Genomic DNA, 26,141 nt, shown 5'->3' on the forward strand with positions numbered 1-26,141 from the left:
ATTCATAGCAGAACCTGCTAAAAGCATTTAAGCTAAAGTCTTGTCAGAATGTTTATTAGGTACCCTCTTCTATGAAAATGATTTTCCTGTAGAGAAAATGATTTTGCAATGTCTTCTCATTCCATTAAAACATAGACACCTTTCTTAGATACTTTTTAAAAATAATAATAATGACAATAGGTATTACTGAGAAAAACAACTTGGCTCCAAAGATCAAATGAAGCTTATATTTCCAGCACTATGAATGAAGTTACTTTTTTAAATGTATATTTTACTTTTTTCAGTAAAAAAGTAAACAATCTATTACAGTTTTATTTAAATTTCCTACACGTGTGAGTCATTCCTTTCCTATTTAGGCTCCTTTACTTCCCCATTAGGCACTTAGGAACTTTGCTGCCATCCCCTAGGATGCAGTGTTCTTAATTCTTTTGGATCAGGGTTATTTATAAAAACAGCTTCACAACTGATTTATCTCTTATGCTTAATATTTTTGAGGTGTGCTATCAAAAACAAATTATGGAAATAATTGGAAAGAGTAAAACATCTCATGGTCTTGTTTTTAGAAAAAAAGGAGGGGCTTTTCCACATCACTTTGATTTTTATTCTTTCCCTGTTACTCACTAATCGTGGTTTTGTTTTATTTTTAATGTTCTCTTACACAGCACTGCCTTATGAAACACTGCACTACAAACCACATGGTACTCACAGGTTAGTCTGACCTATCCTAGTTTGAATACAATTTTATTTTCTAATAAAAGTTCTACAATCACCTTTCCAAGAAACCAAATATAATTGTTTAACAATTCTAAGATCTGTGGAAAACAGAATTATATCCTTGTGTTGGTGGGCAAGGGAGAGGAGAAAGAACAAGAGGAGGAAGAATGACTCAATTCTGCAGTTTTCTGATTTGAACATTTCCCTGGATCTCCACTTCCCTCAGTGACATCCCCCACCGGGATTTCTTCCCAGGCCCAATTCACCTTCTCTCCCTGCCCTCCTGCCCAATTCCACTTTGTCCTCTAACACTCTGACCCCTCTGTGAAAACAGCGTTCACTTTCAATGCTTCTAGATACTCATATTATCAGGGTTGGAAGGCCCAGGTTACACTTGACTGCCCTCTCCGTCCTTTTCATCCTATATCCAGTGAGCTCCCAGGTTCTATTAATTTTTTAAAGCTTCCCACATTTACCTTTTTATTTCCAGTTTTCACAGCCATCACAATTTTAACAACAACAACTAGCATTTGCCAGCTAATATTTGTCAGACGCTTCAGAGCCTGGCTCAGAAAGATCAAACAGTTTCATACCTAGAGGTTCAGCCCCACCCTGTTCCTGACATAATTCTGACCAGAGCAGAGAATTTATTAATTGCTTCCCTTGCAGTCCTTGACCTAGTTTTATTGTGAAAGACCCAGAATCCCAGTGCCTGAAATTAGCCCTAAGGAACTATAGGCCATTGGGCCTGTGGTTTCCCCTTAACAAAGTAACATTTCTACTTTGAATCACTAATTAGCACCACAAGTTCCCCCACAAGAATTGTGGCTCTTTTTTCTGAATGGAGGATTCTGAAATTCTACATAGCGTTTGCCATGGGAATTCTGAATCTTCTTTTCCAGTTGTTGGCTGGGTCCTAGACCTATGCCCTGAGAATTCAGAACTAGGGCACAGCCAGATACTTGACTTTGCGCAGCTACACCATCTAGAAATCCTTGTTGTTACGACCCATTTGCTAGATCTGATCCTTGCACATATCAATGCCACCCCTCTTTAGATCTAAGTCATTGATCATTTAGAATGTTGGCCATCTCTCTCAGTGGACTACCCTACAGAAGGATCAATAATCCCATCCTACATGGTCCTAGCTTCCAGCCATTCCTAGTTTCCTACCACATGTTTTAAAGTCAGCCCCTCTGAGTTAGATCATTCTTAATCATTATCTAATTTAATTCACAAAACGATTCACTGATATAGATATCATTATCCTCATTTGACTGATGAGAATTGTAAAACTCAGAGAGATTACACTATAGGAGGTACACAAGGTCACATGGCTAGGCAGTGGCAGAGTTGGAACCCACACTCAGGTCTTCGTATTTTCCAATCTCATGTCGTCTTCACTATGTTAGGTTTCCTTTCACCATGTTTCACAAGCACTATTGAAAGAGACATAACACAGCTTTTCATCTTTCAAATCATCCCATACATTACCATAAGCATATTCCACCTAAACTTTCACTGTTATAAATTTCATGCTCTAAATTAATCTTCCATGGTTCCTCGACTACTTATGCAAAAAGAGCCATTTCACCACTCAAACATTTGAGGGTCTCCATAATCTGGATCCAACCTACCTACCAATGTTTATCCCCCACATCATTCCACCATCCAAGCCAAACCCTCCTGTGCCTTAGCCATTCAGCCCAGGCTGTTTCTGAAGTTCTGTGTTCCTTGTTTCTAATTAAATCTACTCCAATTGTCAGAGCACAGTTCAGATCCCACCACAAAAAGCCTCCCATGACTTCATATAACCAAACTCATTCCACCTCTCTGCCAACGTTACTGTAGCCATATTGGTATTTTAACACAAACTGCATGACAGGATTCCTTTTTATCACATAGGGTGACTCACTGAAATTTCCCTTTTCCAAATTCCCACACTTTGTAATTCTCGCAGGGCGCCACCATATTCCAAACCTCGAATCGTCATTTTCCAGCCTCTTTAGAATAAAGAATTTGTCTTATATAAGTTTGTGTCCCCTCTTCCAAGCTTAATACCATGCCCTAACATAGTAAGAGCTCAATAAATGAGGAAATGAAAGAATACATTATACAACAGGAAAAGGAGGGTAAAAAAGAGGAAAAGGTTTTCACAAGTACCTCCTTGAGATAATGAATTCTAAACCCTCATATATGCTAATTAAGAGTAGAGGTTAAACCAACAGTACAAAAAATGTTATGTACGTATCATGTTTGCTGGGATAGAAATTTAAAAATTTTGAAATGATACATTTCCCTCCAAATTAAAATAGAGCATTAAAATGATTTTCCGAATCAAATAAATTTTAGAAAAGGTATTAAGTTGTTAATATGTTCATAACAAAGGCCTTTTACAGTCCCTTGTTTTGAAGTTATAAAAGTTAGAACTACTATAGTGTTTCTTCTTTTTCCAAAAAACTATAATGAAGAAAGGCTCCAAAATTAAACTCTTATCCTTGCTGATTAAAAAATTGATTCTAAACAAACTATGCCTTAACAAAATGTGATGTCTTTTACAATAAGGGGACCAGACCATCTAGGTCACTGGATTTTAGTGGGCAGGGGAAGGGAGGACAAAGAAAACAAGAAAACCATTTATCACTTTTTCTCAATTAAAGATTAACTTCAGGGAAATTAATGCACTGACAATAAGGCCAGATGTATTTAAGTAATTTCTAGCAGGAAAAATAAATTATCAATCAATTTAGCAAATATTTTGCCTTCAGAGTCCCAAACATCTGAAAGATTTAAATTTTCTGATTTCTTCCATTTGCTTAGCTCTGTGTAAATACATTCCACAGTACCATGTTACCCATTAGTTTGGTAAACCATAAAGAACAGAGAGAGATTCTCTTCTCTCAGCTCTTACCCTGAAATACACTATATGTGTTTAAATACCATATATAATTTTTAAAGATATGATGGTACTTTGTAAATATAAAGGGTAATTCAAATTTGAGGCAGAAGTACAGCTTTTGTCTATTATCAGAGGTGGTACAATCTCTGCCTTGAAGAGAGATAAAGTGCTTGATTTAGTGCCTTAAATTTCTACAAAGTGGGCAGAAATCCCAAGCTATTATCATGTTGATAGAAATCTCAACCATTAGTGAGATCAACTTTGATTGTAATGCTCCATTTGTCTACCTGCCTACTCTCCCAAGTTACTGCTAGGGTTTCCCCAGAGTCTGGCTTCGCTCAGGATCACTTACAACTCCTTTTGTGACAAAATAGCTGCAGTTTAACTATAATGAGATGATAGCTATACCCATCAGCCCCCTCCAGATGAAATTCAAGAGGCTTTGTTCATAATGTGTAGCTAAAATAACGCAAATTTGTCTAAGTTCATGCTAAATCTTTCGACATAACATACTTGAGCTAAAGTCCATCAAGAACTTCAGGCGAGAAACACTGTAGTTCGAAATTCCATTCTAAATTTTTCTTATACAAATTTAAAAAGTGAAATTGAACAAATAAATATAATAAAACAATAACAACTTTATCTCCTCCAGTAGTCAACTACTAATTCTTTGAAGGAGATATTTGTAGTCATAACCCACAAAAAGAGAGTTTTCAAAAGCCAGTTAGTCACCTGGAGAATTTTGAATTAATCCTTTTATATAGAGAAAAAAAAATTGCAAAGGGGAAAACCCACAGAGGTCTTTTCTCCTTCCCAGTATAAATATAAAAATAATTACAAATTCCCAAGTACAATAAAATTCTATTTAAAATACAATACACTGATTTGTTTTTTACAGGGTCAAATTATCCTCCCTTTTGCATTGTCAATACATTTTCCTATATTGTAAAACAAATCACAGTTGTAGAGTATGTACCTTGAATCCACCTACAAAAGTATTTATTACTTTTTTACATTGAATTTTTTTCCTGAAACTAAACACATACGTAAACTCCTAAAATAATTGAATCTCTGTTCCATTCTGCACTTATATTTGGCCTGTCCACTAGTCGTACTGATATGTTTTAGAATCAAATTGTATATTTTTCCTGAAAAGATCCATTTATTAAGAGGAAAAAAGCCTACATACTACCAAAAGCAAATTCAATAAATCTCAGTTTCTGAAAAACATGATTTTTAAAAACAAATTTTAAATTCCAGAACCAAATGTCAGAAAAAACCTGAGTTTTTTTTCCTTCAAGAAATACCCAAAGATTAAAGAAAAAGCTTTGGCTTAGAGAATATATTCTAATTCTAGGTTTTTAATTCTAATAATTCTAATACTTCTATTTTAGGATGTTGTTTACCAAAATATCATAAATATTTAATAGCAACTGCTCCTGGTGCTTCTAGCAAAAGGCAGTAAAACGAAACATAAACCTCAGCTGTGAAAGCCCAAGAGTTTTGCTTTGCGTTTCATCACTCCACTTCCCCATACCCTGTTTAGGATGGCGCGGATTCTAATGATCACCAGAGGCAGCTCAACTGAATTCCAAACAGAAATATTATGAGCTCCAGTGAAACTATTAATCATTAAAATGGAAAGAACAACAATCGCAGTCAAATACTCTGCCACCCGTTCGAGTTGCCTGACTGATAGCTAAGAAATACCATATTTGGAGGAGGAAGCAATCACACATTCCAATCCAAATTTTTATTTTACTCTTCTATAAAGCCCATAAAACTTTCAAGATATCAAGACAGTGAGGAACTCCATGCTCAAAGCGTGCTCTGAGACTGCTTATGAAAATCTTAAACTTGAAATCACAAACCCAGGCTCACAGAGCTCAATTTGCAAGAATTAATACCAAATCTCACTTAACAAACAAAATCCAGATCTTTTACAATTTCCCTGCATTTGCAATACCCAACAAACTTCCTTCTTAACTTCTTTCTTCAAGATAATGACCCACTGAACTGTATATCAAGATTACTTCCTATAGTTTAAAATATATCTAAAATTACGAGCCTTTCCTGACCCCAGAGAAATACTCACAGAATTAATTATTCCTTTAAGAGCTTGAAATCCACCTTTGACAGGGAAAACTTGTTCCTTAGAATCAGCAATTCTTTCGAGCTTTAGAAAAAGGAGGACATTTTAATTGAGAGGTGGTTGAGACATACAACATTTTATACACTTCATTACATGTCAATTACATTCACCTGAAAAATTACACCAGAGGATTAATTCACTGTCAGGAACTGAAGGTGATGGGACTAGTGTTACTCTAAATGCATCACAAAAAAATAAACTGAGATCAGGCACAGCCCCTTTACACTGGCATCAAGTTTCAATTTCCAAACAGCTCAGAGTTCTACTAGCTGTAAATGTCATGAGACACAGGAGCCTCAGTCACACTCAACCAAATATTTAAATGTAAAATCATTTTGTGAGTGGGAAATAAATTTAATACATAAACCCTCAAAGATTCATGAAAAAAAATTGGTTCTTTAGGGAAAATTATTAAAGATTTCTCCTACACAGACTTCCCAAATCCCTGAACTCCTGAGTTGAGTTTTCAAACTAAAACATTTGAACAAGACTTGTCATGATAATCTTGTCAGTTGAGTTAAAGAAGAGGAGTATGCATATTGTTTTAACCCGACAGCTTTTCCAATATTAGTTCCTTCAAATGGAATAAATGTTCAAGAAAATTAGAGCTTTGTCTTCAGCTTGCTTAGGTAATGAAGCCTGTCAAATTCAGACATTATTAACCCAGAGCTCAAGACATGGGGCCATTTTTATAGAAAATCTTTAATGACTGATTTGAGTCATAATAAGTCATCAGTGAGAAAAATCTGATAAACTCTCCTTAAGACAGTTATGTGATTTAGATTAAAGGCTGCAGATCTGCTGGACTTACTTGAGCTTGTTCAAAGTCAAGGACACCAACACAATAAACTCTAGCCCCAAGGGACCTGGATATTTTTGCCTGTTGAGAGAATGAGAGAGGGACAGAGAGAGGAAGACAGAGAGGTGAATTATTCAAATGTCAGGCTAATACATGCAGAGACATACAGCAAAGTACACTGGGGTGTAAAGAACAGTTTCAGTTCAATACTCACCTCTTTCTCTGCATATGATGGCACCAGACCATCCAACTTCCCATCTGTCAGAGCAATTATGATACTGGAGGTTTTTAAGCCTCCTGCTTTCTCAATTTGTTCATTTGCCTGAAAATGAAGAATAATTGTCCAACTCATAAGTTAATCTTAACTTTTAACCAGCATGTTCCATCAAGCTGAATTTTAAGTCTGACAAAATCAAAATATTATGAACTGGCTTTTAAAACAGGGTATTTTGTGTTAACTATTTTAATTTGAAATATACATATATTCACATTATAGAGTAGTTAGTATAGGGTTTAAATGATAAAGATTTTAGCCTTGGCTGACTATAACCACAAAGAAAATGTGGTTCTCTGAATATAGCCATAGAGAAAATGGAAAATTCCATAAAAGGCAAAATGCCAACCAAACTTTTCTTATCACCATGGTAAATGTTTTCTATCTGTCTTATCCCTAGAACAACTAAAAGCATTTTTTTTTAAATTTTAAGATAAACATGTAATGGGGTCTTTGAGTTTTACTAGAGAGTTATAATTTATTTCATTACAGAGTAAGAAAACATTCTCTCCCATACTCATAAATGTAAAAGAACTTACTAGCTTTAGTCCTTCATGGATGTATGTCTCTCCTACGGGACTAACACGTTTTAAATTGTCCAAGCCTTCACTGATTTTGCCTCTGAAAATAATATAATATCAAATTAAACAAAAGAAAAATGAAGAAAGACCATCATAAGCACCTCTCAAAAAGCATGGCAGTTTTGCAACTAAAGTTTCTTTAGTAAGAAGGAAAGGAAAGAACATGGGCTTTGAGGGCAGATAGCTCCTCATACTTTTTGTCATTTTAATGAGTATTTAACAATATCTGTATTGTAACCATAAAAAATAAAAGTACTAACAATGGGAAATGTCTTGAAAAAGCCAGGCATATTCTAGGCATTTTGAGCTGAGAACAGATATCTTCTATCACATTTGTTTTACTAAATGCTGAGGAGTAAACATTTTCCTGCACTCAAAAAAAACAAGGATGGAGTAGGTCAACTTAAGTGAAAAAGTATTTCTGCAGCACTCACCCCACCCCCCTACAAGTCAGAAATCTTCTTGTGTTATCTGCAAATTCCTAAGGCACGTTACTTAACCCTTACTTATGGAAATTAACATTTCCTATATTTGTCTCCCAAAGTCTTATGATCTAGTCACTTCTGTGGCTTCTTCTCACCCATCCAGACACCAGCTCATTCTCTTGAATATTGTAGGTACTTAATACATATTCGATGAACAAATGAAAGAATAAATGATTGGATGAATGAATGGATGGATGATAATGGTTCTTGACAGAGACAATATAAATGAAAAAGAGGAAAAATCATAGAATAATCTTTCTCATCATGATTAATTAGCTGTCTCAATGGAGTATGTATAAACAAAGTATGACTACAATATTAACAGCTATATTGTGTGTATAAGTAAAAGACTCATTTTTCAGGTTTTTTAAATATAGATTCCAGACACCCCTTTGAAAATAAATCACAAGAATCTTAAGACACAAATACAAGTGTTGCAAAAACAATCCAAAACAAAGTCAAATTTTCTTTTTAAAATTAAAAGATCTGGAGAGATCTGAAAAATATTATTTTCAGAATTTTAGCCTTTAAATAGAAGCAAAAAAAAATCTTTCTAAATAAAAAAGTCATGATATGGTAAACTGAAGTATAATGCTTTAAATAAAACATGAAGAGCATCTACACTCCTGAGGATGATAGATTAAAAAATTAACTGTAAAAAGTATATTATCTGAACATCAAGGAACTTACTGGGGTCACATACAAAATTTTATATACATATATATATTTGTGTGTGTATATACATACATAAGTATATCATACACATATGTGTATGATATGTATACATCATACACTATTAAAACAAATGTCAAAAATAGTAAAAAAAAATTATTCTGTCATCTGCAATGTTGTGTTTCCAATACTTGAAATAAATGAGTCATTCACCAGAGCCACATTCACATTTTTAAAGTAACTTATTGATTCTATTTTAATATTGTAATGAAAATTATTATCAAACAAGTTCTCCATCTCAAGAAATTTCCAGATAACACAAGACAACTTTCAAAGTATAATCCTAATCTTCCTCCTTCCTAATTCAGTCATCTCTACCAACCCATGTTGATTGTCTCTTAATCCTTGGTTTAAAATCTACCTACTCTGAACCTATCTCTAACTTCAATGTACTCTTTTTTCTAAGGTGCCGCAAACATATTCATGTTCAACTTTTACTACATTGAATAATTCTGTTTCTTAAAAACATTCTACTTAAAAATAATCTAATGAATTTAATTTAATGTTTTTACTTCTTAACTAGACTGGAAGTTTACAGTGGACTATCACCATGTCTATTATTTTTAATGTATCCCCTAACTCTGCGCTAACTACTTATTATGATGCCTTTTACAAAGTAAGTGTTCAATAAATTTTTCAATCTACCATAGGAAAAAAATTCATAATTCCACAGATGATGGAGTAAATTACATAATTTATAAACTTGTTTTATCTAAATATTTATGTTTTAATATCTACAGAAACAACTTGAAACTGATTCTGTCTGAATGCAGATAAAAACCAAATATTTGGTACTTCACAAAACTGAGTGGCAGCATGTCCTCAAGCATTAACGTTTGCTGCCAAAAGAGAAATGAAAAAGACAACTGAAATCCAAGTTTACGCAAACAAATTTTGCATGGTGAAAATCACCTTCTCCATTCAGTTCAGATTCAGCTCATCATTACTTCTGAGGACCAGACAACACCAGCAGAAGACTCTAAGCTGAAAGAACTTGACAAATGTGGGATTCAGAGTGTTTGGGAAGGTAGGTCTCTGCTGGCTCATTTCACCGGAGGAAGCAGAGCACCTCTTGCTTTTCTATGTGTACCCATACCTGCCACCATAATATTCTAAGCTGCTCTGAATTGCATCATTACTTTTACAGCTGCAGAGTCATAAGAGGAAAAGTGTTCCTTGCCCATAGCCAATAACATCAACATACATTGAGTCCTGGTCTGTCACTTTCCAGAGTAACTACATAATCTGTCAGCCTCTCCTCCATCAACAAGTGTCACCAAATGGGAAATGGAAACCAAAACAAGATAGGGTCTTTGAAGGATCCCAAGAAACTAAAAATAAGTTCTAAATTTCTCTATTAGTAAATGGTAAACTAAGGGGGAAACAAAATTATGTAGCAGGTGAAAAACACAACTCATCCATCTATACTGTGACTTAAAGAAAACTCTAAGGGAAAGCAAGGGAGAAAATGATAAAAAATAAAAGAAGAAAAAAAATGGGTATGTTAAGGAGATCAGCTCCAATCCAACATCATCTTAGAAGATCAGCTTCACTGAGTCTTATGGCTTCAGGGTTATGTCTTCAGCTACGAGGAACAGCAATATCGAAACTACTTTGGTGTTTGTTGTGAAGCTGTCGTTAAGGGTGCTGCTCAAGACACACAAAGTCCCCTATGAGGTCACACAGCGGAAGTTTCTTTGCCACCCCTGAGTGATCACTATATATTTCCTCCTTTCTGCTAACTACAGCTATGTAAACTGTTTCTTGCCCTATCAGGAACCCCATGATAAATTTCTTACTCATTCAGAAAATTCTGCTAAGCTCATATGGTTATCATATTGCTACACCCTCTTTTCCAAGATCTTAAATTTTCTTTTTATATGTTATTAATTTTCTGCAATGTTATTATATTCTGTGTAGCTTCAAATACTTTTTGGAAAGAGGCAGAATTTAAACAAATAAAATAGGATATGAAACTACTGTTTTGCAGTTGTTGTTTGTTGTTGCTGAACATCAGGGGACTAATCAACTCTCTTCTTGACTTTATAACTATGTTGATTGAAAAGAGAGAATGAGGCAGGGAGTGGGAGGTGGAGACAAAAACACAGTGACTCATTTTTTTAATCTATAAAATTAACACTTTCAGCTCTGTTAGTATCTCTCAAGTCTCTCTGCTGAGTAGGGAAAAGAAGAGATAAAAGGGAAGAGGCAGGACAAGAAGACAAGAGAAGGGAAGGGAAGGAAACCACAACTGCCATGCACTGTGCCACATCAAGGGCTTTTCTCCATCCATAGAACACTTGGGACTGAGGAAGGTGTGCATGATGTCATAACTAAAATAAAGATGTATTTTATAAATAGTGGCATAATAAAATGGTTGGCAGAAAATTCTGACTTGCCCAACTAGCACAATTAAGGCATAATTTTAAGTACCTTCTACTTGTGACTAAAGATATACATTTATAAATATATCTGTATATTTAACCTGAACTTTTAAATGAGCATCATCTTAACTTTCCAGATTTTAAAGCTCTTTCCAGGTTTCAGTCAATCAGTCTACACACATTTGCTGAGCACCTACCACATGTGAATGCTGTGATCCTACACGGTGATATGAGAATGACTCATGCTTAGTCCACAGCTACCTTTACACCCATCTCTACAGATGTAGTGTCGTTCTCCCTCGAGCTGGATGCTGGGATCATCTGAAGGGCTTTTAAAAAAAATCTCTTCTGGACTCTAATGGAAGAAATTCTAATCCACTTGGTGTGTGCTGGGGTCAGGGTATTTTTTGGAAATTCCCCATAGTATTCTAATGTGCAGCCAGAATTAGGAACCTCTGATCTAATCTAATTTTAAAACCTTTCCATTTTGTTGGAATGCTCTTTTCCTTATCTATTTTTCCAGTCAGTTCTTCAATCAAAGGAGTTTTGGGGTAACTAGGATAATCTTTTAAACTGTAAAATACAATTTCTGGAATCATATGGTTTATAGCCAGAGAGAACATGGATTATTTCCAAGCCCAATCTCATTTCCTCATCTATAAGATAAGGATGAAAATACCCACGCCATGGGGTCATTGTGATGATTAAACAGCACATAATAAGTACTGAGTTAGCTGCAGCTACTATGGTCATTATTGTTGATATTCATCACTCCCCTGTTAGTAGGATTTTGTTCACTCAGTTTACTTTCTTCTTGATTCCAAGGTGAGCAAGCTCAGTAAACTGAGGGTTGAAAATATTTGATATAGATCCAGAGAGGAGGAGGGGAAAGGAAAAGAGAAAAGAGGGAAGAAAGTGTTATACTGAAGTTTTAATAAGGAGAAGGTCTTAGAAAGGAATTACATGGAAAGCTACAGAATGAGATGGGAAGACTCAGGGATTGGAGTAAATCCGAGATGAACTGAAACTTTGGTTCTGCAACAAATAAACCGTGTAACCATCTGCACTTATTTAACTTCCTGGAGTTCACTTTCCATATCCATAAAATGTAAATAAGAATGGCTGTCCCAATGGATTTTTCATTCACTCATTCCATAGAGATTTATTAGATGCCTACTATCATGTTTATAATATAATGTTATTTGGCAGCTTTGAGCATTCAGAAAGTAGTGGGCACCTGTACAGAAGGACTGTTAGAGGAGATAGACAGGAGAAAGGAAGTGAATAGTACCCAAAACAAACCCTCTTCATTACAGTTTGTCCTCTGCACTGCTATGTTGCTCTTCTATAAATGGTGGCAGGCTGGATTTGAGGCAACAGATGGCACAATAGATAAGACTCCAGGCTCTGGAGCCAGAGAGCTCCAGCCAATTATCTAACCTTTGCATCCTTCAGTTGTTTCATGTTAAGCAAAGTTAACACCAACACTAACTCCACAGGGCTACTGTGAAAATCAAAGGAGTTAATGCATATAAAGTGTCTGGTACAAAGTGAGTGTCACATAGATATTAGTTATTGTTCTTTTAACACATAACGTGTCAGGGACAGAGCAAGGTCATCTGCCAGCTCACCCTCAGTTCTTTCATTACATATCAAACCATGAACACAACCCACAGGTCAAGCATGGGGCCTTGGCCACCTTAATTCCCAGCTCTAACACTTACTAGCCTTAGTAACTTTGTGACTTTGGTAAGTTAAGTACCTTCTCTGGGCGTGCATTTCTCCCATCTGAAAATGGGGATATTGACAGTACTTATGTAGTGGAGTTGTTATAAAAATTAAAGAGACTATTACATGTAAATAGTTGGTACACTGAATGGCACCTAGGTGTTCAATAATCAATACCAACTGTCTATATCAATTCACGGTACCCCTGTCTCTTACCCATAGAAGGGAATGTAAGTAGGAATTATCGGCTTTGTTTGTCATAGTTGGGAGCCTCATTTGAGAACTTCCCTCACTAGCCCCTCATAAAACACATAGAATTTTTAAACTTTATATTAAGTTAGACAAACTCCAAATCATATGCACAAGTATTCAGTATTGCTCTTGAACAGTTGAGAACCAACAATCCTAAAATGTATTCCTTTTATAGCACAATTTTAAAATATTTTAGGAAAATTGTCATTTCTAATGAATAAAACTTCAATTCTCACATTTTTACATATTAATTCTTAAGACTTTGAGAGTTTGAATTTAATAATACTCTTCAAAATCACAAAGGTAAAAGGAAATGTGCCCATCTATTCTAAACTAACTCAAGAAGGAAATAATGTTAATATTAAAATAATAAAAACAAAAGAGAAAGTATTAATGTTACTAATAAACAGTTTTAATTTATATAAAAGAATAAGAGAAATGAGAGTGAGAGGTTAATAATAAAAGTAAATAAAATCTGTCAGTCAAAATTTGCTGACATAGGTTATGGGTTACACCAAAATCTAAAGACCAGTGCCAAAATTACCAATCTACTTTGTTATTTTGGTTACACACAAGGTTTATTTTATTTTTCTCCAAGCTGGCTTGTTTATTTCTGAAAGAGATTCATCTTTGGAATTTCATTATTACTTTCCTGATAAACTATGGTAGATAATCTCCAAATATGACCTCCATCAATTCCTTCCCATTCTATATGTGCCCACTCTCCCATCAAGAGATGGAATTTATCCCCCATCCCTTTGAATCTGGCCCAGCCCTGTTACTGCTTGGCAATAGAACAATGATATTCTTAGACAGCTCAGTCCAACCCTTAAGAGAACTAGAGACTTTGCTTCCTTCATCTTATAATACTTGCTCTTGGAATGCTCTTTCAGAACCCAGTTATCATGCTGTGAGAAGTCCATGCCACATGCAGAGGTCACATGGAGGAGAACCAAGTTATTCCAGCTCTAGGTGTGCTTCAGAATCAACAACCACCCTCTATGACTATAGCACACCAGATAACATCATATGGGACAGAGAAACCTTCCATTTGAGCCATCAACTCACAGAATTGTGAGAGATAACAAAATTGTTGTTTAAGCCACTAAGTTTTGGGGTGCTTTTCTATGATTACTGTGCCAACTCCAGGCCTAAGCCTTAATAAGGCATGGGAGTTTCCTTTTTGTACCCTTGGTAGTTAGCTGCCATATAAAAACTTTAACTATCCTGAGACCACCATGCAGACGAGGAAACCCAACCTAGCCATGTGCAGAAGCCACATGGAGGAGAATGGAGACTCCAGTCCACAGTCCTAGCTGAGCTCCTAGATAACAGCCAGCACCAGCACCAACTTGCGAGCCACCTGGGTGAGGTCATTTCAACTCTTCTAGCCATTCCAGCTTCCCAGCTGACAACATGTGAAGCATGAGAACTGCACATTCAATGCACAATATCATGAGAAACAATAAATTGTATTTATACCACTAATTTTAGGGTGGTTTATTATGCAGTAATAGATAACCAAAATAGAAATTGTGACTAAGGTAAAAGATAAATGACCTTGAGAAGACTGACAGTAAAGACTGGAGGAGCAGTGAGCAAATTGTTATTGGAGGCTCAGTTTCATGTTCATGTCTGCTGCATTCCATTGGTTAAATTTAGTAAGCCATAGGCCCAACCCAGATTTTTTAAATTATATATTTAAATAAAAAATACTTATATACACATATATTCTATATATTATACATATTACATGTATAATCATGTATACACATGTATGCATATATGTTGTATGTATTCTGTGTTTCATTGGAGGTCACAGAAGAGCAATCTATCACAAAAGCTAAAAGCTTCATGCAGCTACGCTATCAAATGCCAATTTAGATAACTGCATAATCATAAATGCTATAGGTATTTATATCATAGGTCAATTCTGTTCTTTATCCTCAAGAGAATATTAGCCAGAGATATTAGTCCTTGAAATGAACAAAACTGCAAACAAAATGTAGGAATACACCAGAATTTTATAATTAGTCAGTTACATAACATAATTAAATTTCTCTTGGAAGGTAAAACTTAGTTGATTGAGTAAAATGTGAAACATAACAATGTTCTCAAGATGTTACTCATGTCTATAGAAATGATTTAGAATCCGCTTAGCATTGTACTTTACCTGAGCTATTACGTATAAAGCATTTAGCAAAATGTCTGATACATAGTAAGTGCTCAATGAACTTTATCTACTACTTTTGTCTCCTTCCATTAATAAACCACAATATTAATCAGTCTGACAAAATTAGAAAAATTACATGTGGGAAAATTTGTTCATTCATTCAAATACTATACCCATCCTAGCTATCTATTTAATTGCGTCATTATATACTGCTATACAACGTATGTAGGAAGGACAAATTGCCAAAAAAAAAAAAAAATTATTCCCTACTAGCTCCTCAACTTAAAATTTTTTTAAAGTTTTCAAAAGAGTAAAAGATGATTTTTCCAGACACAAACATTTCTAATACATCCCAAGTTACATCTTAGTAACTTGTACTTTATATAAAAACTTGCTTATTCTTTATTTAACATGTCACTCTAAAGCCAATATATGCCAAGGTCTCTGTGGTCCAGATTCCAGACCAATGAATCCAAGGTAAAGTCCTAGATTCAAAAATATCTGCTTAAAAAATGCCCCACACAATCTGGGTTCGTGAAAATTTTTTCTCCAATTTAGTCTACGCTTACCAAAGTGTGGTACACAGATCACATCTAAAGTTCACATCTGCGTATCTTGAATGCTTACACTCCATGTCCCCATTCAATGCCTTGCTGGGCCACGAGAAACCAACCTCTGCATTTTACCACCTCAGTGTGCCAGGTCTGTCTTCCAGGCACAAGCAACAATGTATTTAATTTTCTAGAACACACTCATTAAGCAGATATGGGACTTCACTGAAAGTAACTGTTCACATATGCACAACCAGAATCCAAGATGCTGCCATGCCCAGACCTCTCAGGATTACCAAACGTGTGGCCAAAACTGACTTTTCTAAACAGGAATAATTAGTTCCCTAATAGAATCAAAACAAAAACAATAGAGTCACTTCCTCTCACTGAGTCACTGGTTTGTAAGAGAACAGAATACACTTAGAGGATGAATATGTCTTTGAATTATGACAATTCTGACTAATTGTGAAAAATGGAGAAGGGGGGAACAGAGAGAGTCTGAGGCAGTGCAGTGGTTAGGTAGTCACGCTCACGAGCCACACCCAGGTGTGAATTCTGGCTCTGACTCCTTAGCTGTGTCACTTTGAGCAAAGTCACTTGACTTCTCCAAACTTCTGCCAGAATCATGACACATGATGGTGATGGTGCGGTACAATGATAACCTCCAAATCCCATTTCAACCTCAGTCTCCTTTCCAACCAGTCATCAATTAGGCCTTCTCATGCATTGCATGCATTTTATCACCCCAACATTTCTATATGGTAGGAATGATTAGCTCCTTTTAGCAGACAAGCGAATTGGGCAGCAAGACGTGAAATAACTTGTCCAAAGTCTTTCTGACCCAAAGTCCAATCCTGGTGTTTTCATTTTAACAAGGAGCCTTCAGGATCCTCCAAGTTAACAGCTGAATATGCTCTATTCCTAATGCTTACTCTTTCCAACCCTTGAGTTCCATTTTGATTCCAAAATAGCTGTCTCTGGCTACAGAAGTCAATAACATTTATTTTTAATTTAAATATTTGTTTAATAATAGTATTACATTGTCATTGAAATAAAATTGAATAACCTAGATGTATGGAAATTAAAAACATGAAGGCTCTCCCCACCCTGAATCTCACTGCTAAGACAATATTGTTGTTAGTAACTTGTTGCTCAACTTCCAGACTTTTTTCCGTGCATTCATTATTATACACACACACACACCATAAAAACAGGTAAATTTTTGGTTTGTTTTGATTTATCATCTTTAACAGAGTATTCTGCAACTTGCTTTTCTCAATTAGTATATCTTAGATATATTTTCATGGTGATATATATGGATTTTCCAATTCTTTGAATGACTGTATAGTATCCCATTCTATGTCTAAATTTATTATAGTATCATCAATTGACGAGCATTTAGATTTACTACAATTTTCACTATAATGAACAATGCTGCAGTATTTAATTTTGCACATACCTATCTTTGCACACTGGTGTTAGTATTTCAGTAGGGTATAGTCCTAAAAAGTAGAATTGCTGGTAACAGACTTCTAAACTTTTACAGATACTGACAAATTTCACTGCAAAATGAATAAACCAATTTATAAATTATCAACTCTTATAAAAGACTATTTTATCACAAGTAAATTTTTAATTCAGATTTAAAGGAATTAGAAGAAATCCTTTCAAATAATAGAAATGTGTATATTATTTAAATTTTCATATAAATTTAATCAAACGACTTCTCTTTAATTTCCCACAAGTTTGCCTAAGGAATATTTTTTCCTAAGTAATTGATTATTATTCTCAGGTCAAACAATTATATGACTTTTTCAATTTGGGGACAATTATATCAAAAAGAGAGTTGGAAATGTTTGTAACTGATCTATAACAATAAAAATGAGAAAATTAGCAAATATAAGTCATCATTTATCACCTCTCAAGGAGAGAAAATATATGATAGCAGTTAATAACTCAGGTTCTAGAGTCAGACCAACTTAATCATTCATTCAACAAATATTTACAAGCATCTACTATGGGCCAAGCCCTGTTCTAGGTGTTAGATATATGGGTGAAGGTAAACAAGACAAAGAGGAGCCCTCTGCTCTCATGCAGTTTACATTAGGGTTATGGAGATAAAATAAATGGATTAACAGAACAATTTCAAAAAGTGATAACTAAATAGAGTATTGTGAGACGTTACCAGGGAGGTGAGGCAGGATTTCTTTACACCTGATGGTGAGGAAAGGCTTCTCAAAGGAGGTGATGCGTGGGATGAGGCCTCAATAACAAGCATGAGCTGGTCAGGGGATGATCTGGGGCAGACAAAGAGCAAAACTGCTAGTGCAGAGAGAAGGTTGATCTGTTCAGGGAATGGAAAGAGGGCCAGTATACAAAGCTATGGCATACAATGTTGTAGGAAAGGTTTGGGTGAGCAAGCAGGTAGGGCTTTTAGGCCATTGGGAAATGTGTGCTTTCTATCCTAAGCCGTTAGATTGTCTTAAGCACAAGAGGGGCATGATCTACTTTACGTTTTAAGAGACCATTCTGGCTAATATACTGCCCACCACTGATTAATTGTGTGTTTTGGACAAGTTACATTACCTTTCTCAGCTTCAGTTTCCTCATTTATAAAGTTGAGATAACAGTATCTGTTACATGGAGTTGATATAAGGGTTAAGTGAAGTAATGAATGGAAAGCATTTTGCACAATATCTAGCACATAATAATTGTTCACTAAATGTTTTTGATTAACTCACTTTTACATCATTAAGATTACATTAAGCAGAACTAAGCATAATTCACTATCCCCAACACAATAGCTAAGAATATCCTTTAAAATTAGTCCTGACTCAAATTCTCTAATATTGAGAGGTTGGATATTTCCATATTGAATCAACAGTCAGCACTTTCCTCTTACCTGATCCTATAATACAGCCCTGAGCTATATGTGTTTGTGTATGTGTTTGTGTACACAAACATCCCCCTACTGTCACATAGATTATTCATCCTTGTGTTACCTCCAGAGTCTACAATGCTCAATACATCATATACAGATAGGGCAGGCAAAGCAGGTAGGTAGGTAGGTAGATGGATGGACTAACAGATATATGGAAGATAAAAATCATGGGGGCAAAAGAAAAAAGAGAGTGTTTCAAATTGAATTATTCAAAATAATAATATTTTTAAATCATGAGTATATAAAATGCATAACTGATCATTTCTTGCCATGTGTATTATTCTATTCATGCATTTACATAGTACCGAATTCATGCTGAAACCCTAACAGAAGACACAGCCCTACTGTAAGGACTTACTGTCTTCCAATCTTGCTTCATCTCTACTGAAAATATTTAGCAACACTCTGAGAAACATGAAAGAGGTACTTCTCATATTTACCAAGGTACTGACAAATTATAAGTAATAGAACCAAAATTGTGAAACCTGCTATATTTGACCTTTGCATTTTCCATGCACTCAGATCTCTTAGTGTGACATCGAGAAAGTTTATACATAGAATTCCCCTTTCTAGCCTCTTGAAACAAGGATCCCCAATAGTTGTGGAAACATCTGTTCAGTGATCTTGCATCTAAATATGTGAATGGTTTCTACACACTTAAAATTGTATAATGGACGAAAAGTGACATTATATCCAAATATAGAGGACCATAGAAATTTGAAAAGTCATTGATTTAATTAAATAAAATTAGTAAAAGAAAAACTAGGTTTAGAAAATAATCCTTTAGGGCAGACTGTTCTGTGGTATACAAAAAACTTTTCTATGCATTGTCTTATTTTTGATCCTCACAAATCTCTTAAGAAAACATGGTAGATTATGTCTGCAGTTTATAAACATAAAAACTAACACATTGAGTAGATGATTTACCCCAAGTCTCTAATCAGTAAGTAGCAAAACTGGAGCTCTAACCCAGGCCTTCTCAGTGTACATTCTGCCACCCCAAAGTAATGCAACGTGCCAAATCGTGCAATTTGTTAAAACTGAACTTATTTCTATTTAAAAAGAACCAGAGGAGCCAACTATATTGGGGGAAAAAAAAAGTGCAAGTAGCATTATTAAAATTCCTCCTGGAATTTTATTATAAATCCTTTCAAGCAGGATAATAATCCCTTTATATAAGCATAATTCCTCCTGATCATTAAAATACTACATACTCCCTAGTTGCAGATAATAATAGTAGCAACATAAGAGCCCTCATCTCTTGAATACACATATGCCAGACTCTCTCCTACATTCTCCACATTCATTGACTTTAATTCTTACAGCAATCTTATGAAGTAGGTATTATTATTATCACCACCACCATCACCATCATTATATAAATGGAAAAAACTGAGGCATAAAGAGGTTAAGTAACTTGTCCATGACCATTTGGCAAGTAAATGGGTTCAGCAAATTTTAGGTGCAACATTACGCTGCCTTTTGAAATAGAAGCTTCTTTATCCCATTCTAACCTCTCCCTTATCAGATTCAACCAATGATAAGGGAAGAATCTCTAGTTGAGATGAACATGATTTAAGCCCTTTCCATGCATGTTTATGCAATACCAATCTTGCCGACCTGTGACTGTACTTTATCAAAGTGCTGAAGGATTCACATGTAAAGTACCTAACAGAGAACCTGGCACAATGTATGCAGCTGACAATTACTGAGAGTCTACTGTGTGTCTGGCATTATTCTAAATCCTTTTCTCTATACATACTCCATAAATGTTAACTTGTTTCTTTTTTTGTCCTAATGGATAGGCTGAATCAAAAGTTGTTTCTTTGGAAATTAAGCTGGGCAATAGAGAAAACTTCTTTTCATGAAGGCAAGGACTGTTATATCAATGGTATAAAAAGCTGTTGTATATGGGTTGTTAGGGACTACTGTTGCTCTGGCCCTTGATGAGACCCAGATGCACATAAAAATGTATGAGAGGAAATATAAATGAGGAGACTGAGGTCATAAGATGGACTCCCCACCTACAGAGAGATTTCCTCTCCAGGAAAAGTAAAACTTAAAGCACAAAGAAATTAGAAGTTTGATTGATTTTCCAAATCAATTATGTGAATTTTAAATGTTATCTCCCTGAGTTCCTTTAAATATTATGCTTTCTCGACACTTTTTTTTTTTTTGCGGTATGCAGGCCTCTCACTGTTGTGGCCTCTCCCGTTGCAGAGCACAGGCTCCGGACGCGCAGGCTCAGCGGCCATGGCTCACGGGCCCAGCCGCTCCGCGGCATGTGGGATCTTCCCGGACCGGGTCACGAACCCGTGTCCCCTGCATCGGTAGGCAGACTCTCAACCACTGCACCACCAGGGAAGCCCTCTTGACATTTTTAAAGGAAAAAAAAAAAAAAAAAACTTTAAAGACAAAACTTTTCAGAAATCCACATATGTGAAAAAAGATACAACAGCCTCCCTTGCTAAAACTACAGTTTGGAGAAATTTGATTTCAAAATAACACTAACCCATTCATTTATTCAACAAGAATTGAGCAAGAACTATCTTGCATACTTTGTGTTAAATGAAGTAGACATAAAAATGAAGTAGAAAATCTCCCTTCCCACTCTTTAAAATATGTCAAAGACTATTTCTAACTTGCCACAGTGATGGGTCCAAATGACACAGAAATGGTCATATAAAATACTATGATATTGGTTTGGGAAAAAAAAATACATACACACACACACACACACAAATGAAAGCAAGTTCCTTTATAAAGGTAAACATATTCAGCATCAGTGGACCTCAGAGTAAGACTGGAGATTCAGGACGTCTGCTCAATCTAGTAGATTATCCAAATGGATCCATATCTTTCTCCTCTCTAAAATTCTTCCAATTCCTGGTTGATTAATATATTACATCTAAACATGAAAGATGTAGAACAGAGAGGGGAACAGAGAGGGGGAAAGTGGGAGGTAGTAAATACACAACTAAGGCAGAGATATGGGTTTCATTGTACATTCCACAGCCAATATGAATGATATCGATTTTCAGATTACCTGCTCTTTTATATTATTCATACTTCCTTTTCCCTCTATTAGTGAAGAGAACGAAATTGTCTGTGCACTTGCTTGATTCCACTGAGAGGCCTGAATCACCACTTGGAAATATCAATCATTCCTTTAAGATTAGTCTCTACTAAAAGCCTGCAGTGAAACGATAATGCACTAACCTGTCTCCAGTTAATGGCAAAATAATGGTTGCTTGAGAAGAAAACACAATGAAAGATAATCTCATTTGAGGGCTGCAAAATAAGAAAAGAGGCAGTTAAAACATTTTTAAAAGAAATATTGATATAATACAGATGTATAGCTAGGGAGTCTCATTTAAAATCAGTCTCACTGAATGGTTCAGGCTTCTTTTAAATGGAACTCCCTAAGCAGATACACTTAACTCTGCTCAACATTACTGCATATGTCATTTTGGATTTAGTCAGTGCTTCTCAGCACTCAAGCACTCCTCCCTGACCCATAGGACTGTTTAGGTAGAGGCTAACTAGAAAGATGAATTGTAGGCCAATGGAAAACTTTTTGGTAGAAAGTGCTTCTTCCTTTGATGTTCTATCTCATCTCCTTCTAGGAGGCCAATCCCTTCAGAGTGATTATCATTAGCAATTTTAGGGCTGGAGAGCAGTCCGTCTGATTTAACTACCACAGCTATGAAAAGGAGTTCATACAGAAGTTATCCTGAAGTAAGATTACTTAAAGAGTGTCATGGGCAATGTGAAACAGAAGAACAAATCACATTTTCAATTTTCCAAGTCTCAAATATCACACTCCAGTTGGCAACAACTGCCCTGGTTAGCTACACCTTTTAAGCTTTAAGCCTTGATCTCACAGAATGGTTCTAGTTTCGAAGACACTCTATGCAACTCTTACTAAGATCTGAAACTGAAGATGTGAAAGTAAGACCTACAAACTGAAGAGCAGAATGGTATCAAAGGGTTATACATACTTGAAAAGTCATTCTCTTCAGCAGTCACCCTTTATTTACTTTCTACAATGCACTGTTGGTTAGTAACTGAGCAACTAAACTTGAACCAGAGAACTGTGTATTATAGAATTCCAATTTGTAAACCAGACCAAACAAGAGCCCCACTTCTTGGAAATATACTGAAATGACCCACTGCTTTTGATCAAAATTTATGGGACTCTGCACACTCTTGGATTAAATCAGAAAATTTATAAACAACTCTTTCTTCTGCCTTTGACATTTAAGGATATAGGGCCTTGTTTATTTTTCTCTCCTAGACAAGTTTACCTCAGACCTTGTCCAGAAATGAGTGTTATACTTGGCTTCTTAAGCAGGAGACTGATGATTAAACATGGACAAGCATACATTTTTATAGGGATAAACTTACTGCTGCCAATAACTAAAAGCAAGGATTGCCTAGGCCTCTACAGATTGTTTGAAGTTACTTGCAACATGACTTTCAAAATGTTTTGATCATCCAAGCCTGTTTTACAGAAAACATTTGGGCTAACAAGACTGAAAGAAGCAATATTTAATGATACAGCTCCTTTTCATGTCCTTTCCATTATCTTGATAAACTTGCATTTGCTCATTGCATTTTTTCTTCTGAAAAAAAAAAAAAAGGAGAAAAAAAAAAAGCCTCAAAAGACTAGTGTCCTAAGGTTATTTTTAAATAGGGATGCCACTAATTCCTGGTTACCTCTAAATAAGAGAGTAAGCTGGATTTCATAGCAGTTATGCTTTTTATAGGAGAGAAACCAATCTTTCCTAGTAAGGCTTATTGCATATATAGAACAGTTAAATTTTAAACCAGCCACACGCCCACATATTGCGTAAACACAAGTCGTTTCTTTAAACACACACAAGTGTCTTTCCTGGTAGTGGGTTATTAACATGTGTTCATTTGAAGTTTACCAACACTTATTATTTTTTTAATGAGGACCTCAACAATGCTAAGAATTGTATGGAAAGGAAACTATGTTATGGATACTATTAGCATAAAATTTTTAATGTGGTAAATTATGAGAAAGCATAACTGAAATTCAGAACAGATGAAAATTCAGAAAGGAAAAGACATTTGTAATTGTATCTGAAGATACTTCCCCAGAGCCTGAGCCAAGTTTCTGGGATCCAGATGAAAAAAGCCCTCAACAACTGAAGGGCTGTCCTAATAACAGCATGTGTGTGATAAGACCCTGAGGCACTTAAAAATCAACATTTCAGTAAAGGCTTTCCCTGCAAATGGTTTCCAACTTCCCTCCACATTAAACTCCCCTGCTTAGAAATGGAAAGTGGGAGAAATACCTCACAAATCTCTCTGTGAGTTGCTGGACAAAATTGTAAATTTCAATCCAGTTATTTGCCACACTCCCAGACCTGAAAAAGGAAATTGAACTGATCATAAAAGCAACACATTTACTGGGGCCTAATCTGATCTCTTCTTCAAGCAAAGTAACAGCGTCAGCATCTGAAACTTAGGTACTACGAGAATCTAGGAAATCAACCCATCTTCAGGGACCACCTGCCTGCTAATTGTTTGGAGTAGGATCCCAGCTCTTCAAAATAAACACAGCTTTCCTTAGAAGGAAACGTAAACCACACTGGGTTATGTTAACCTTAGACTTTGCCTAGCTACAATGAAAGCGCTGTGATCAGGATAAAACCAGGCAAACTCTAGCCAGCGTGAGGCGCTGAGGACAGAGGGGCCGAGAAAGAGTCTCGTCTGGGTTACAGGGTCGCAGAAGGCTATCCCAAGTGGCCGCACTCCCATTTCCCAAGAAACTCCACAACTGGCCAGCAGTGACTACCCATCTCCCAGCGAGCCTAGCAGCTCAGGGATCCTCCTATCACCCCGCAGCCCGCAAAGATCCGAAAGCGCTAGCTTTTCGGACAGAGATAGCAACAGGGCACCCATCACCGGGTTACCCACACCCCTCCCCAGGTCGCACATACATCTCAGCCTCCCCAGCCACAGCTCACTACCCAGTGCCACTCTCACCAGAAGACCCTGCATCTCCCTCCCGCACTCACTTGTCCAGGACGAAGTAGAGATCAAAGGCTCCACGGCAGGAGGGCTGCTCCTGGGCGCTCACCAGCCCCCCAGGACCGCTGAGAGCTAACAGCCACAGCCCGGGGACCAGCCAGCTCCCGGGACTGCGCGCCGGGGAGAGCCCCGCCACCATCCTGCGGCCAGGGGTCTGCGACTCCCTCCTGCTCACAGCCCCCTCTGCTCGACTCGGTGGCGACGCTAGGGTGGTAGGAGTTACCAGGGACGCACCCTGGGGTGGGGGGTTGCGAGCAGCTAGGGCGCCGGCGCCTGGGTCAGCAGGACCTACTAACTGACAGAAGGAGGGAGACCGGGAAGGAGGGAGGTCCTAGGAGGACAAAGGGAGACTCCGCAACCGCCGCAGCTGCCGCCGGAACTCTTGACGAATCCCAGTGGAAGAGCGATCCAGTCCTCCCCCTCCCGATTCCGGAGAGTTCCTGCAGACAATAAGGGCCCTCGGCGACAGCTTGCAAGAGAAGTTCCTCCCCGGCCTCTGGTCGAGCCTCTAGCGCCCGTCTGGAACCCGGACCGAGAGTTCCAGTCCGCCGGGAGGGCTCGATTCCGGCTGCTGCAGCGCGAAGCGGGACAGGCACCCCCGGGACGCGGCCGCCGCCGCGCAAACTTGGACTGGAAACCCCTCTCTTCTGGTTCCCTTCCTCCGGCGGCCCAACTCCGCTCTGCACTCCAAACTTTCTTCCTCGTACTCCACTCCGGCACAGCGCAGCCGGGCGGTCCCCTTTAGGGGAGGAGGCTGAACTGGCCCCGGGACTGGTGGCTCCGGAGAAGCCACTCACAGCAGGCCAAAAGCGCGATCTGGCCGGGTGCCCGCAGTGTCAGTGTGCGCCCGAGGGCGGGGCCTGATCCGAAGGCCGCCGAGCCACACACACGCACGCTTGTGGGTTCGTGCCGAGCTGAAGATGACTAACGCTTGTCAGTTTTTGGAAAGGGGATAAGTAGTTTAGAAAAACAGATGTCCTCTAGAAACTAAACATCTCCATGTATCCTGCAGCCTCGGCCTATTTCAGCAGCTGTGCAGAGCAGCCCTCGCCATGGTTTGGGAAACTGAAGTCCAGCCATCCCAAGAGAGGCGATGCCCCCCCCCCGCACTCTGCCCCACCCCTATGACCACAAGCACACTTGCTGCACCGCTACCTAAGAAAGGCAATTTCCTCTTTTTCTATAAACCTACTTGGTTGTTTCATCTCACCAAGCCTAGAAACCAGCATGGTGGTGGGAATGGGGGTGAGGTCGGGGGTGGGAACTGAACTCTTCAGCAGTGGACAGTTGTACCTCAAAATATTTCATCCCACTGTCATTTATCTCAAGCTCCAGATATTAAGCGTTGCATCTTGCAGCAAGCTAGGCCACCCTTGCCAAACTGTGCAAGAGCAAAAGTTTGCAGGCGTTCGG

The 26,141-nt window shown here is 37.3% G+C and overlaps 1 protein-coding gene across 2 annotated transcripts in view; it reads right to left on the reverse strand.

Annotated features, from left to right (window-relative positions):
* The window catches only part of ANTXR2 (ANTXR cell adhesion molecule 2), a 244,108-nt gene that overhangs the window by 139,718 nt on the left and 78,249 nt on the right, over window positions 1-26,141 (reverse strand). Inside the window, exons 1-7 of one of the 2 annotated variants that reach the window (XM_030877975.3) lie at window positions 24,716-25,419; window positions 23,990-24,061; window positions 21,885-21,956; window positions 7,378-7,459; window positions 6,779-6,886; window positions 6,577-6,645; window positions 5,709-5,789 (exon numbers count right to left, since the gene is read on the reverse strand). In XM_030877975.3, the coding sequence (XP_030733835.1) occupies window positions 5,709-5,789; window positions 6,577-6,645; window positions 6,779-6,886; window positions 7,378-7,459; window positions 21,885-21,956; window positions 23,990-24,061; window positions 24,716-24,867 (636 nt within the window). In that variant the 5' untranslated portion in view covers window positions 24,868-25,419. Of the gene's footprint in view, window positions 1-5,708; window positions 5,790-6,576; window positions 6,646-6,778; window positions 6,887-7,377; window positions 7,460-21,884; window positions 21,957-23,989; window positions 24,062-24,715; window positions 25,420-26,141 lie in introns of those variants that run through there. The other variant, XM_060299537.2, reaches the window with a different exon arrangement.

Source organism: Globicephala melas, chromosome 5 (assembly GCF_963455315.2).
Source record: "Globicephala melas chromosome 5, mGloMel1.2, whole genome shotgun sequence".
In the NCBI taxonomy this organism is placed as follows: Eukaryota; Metazoa; Chordata; class Mammalia; order Artiodactyla; family Delphinidae; genus Globicephala; species Globicephala melas.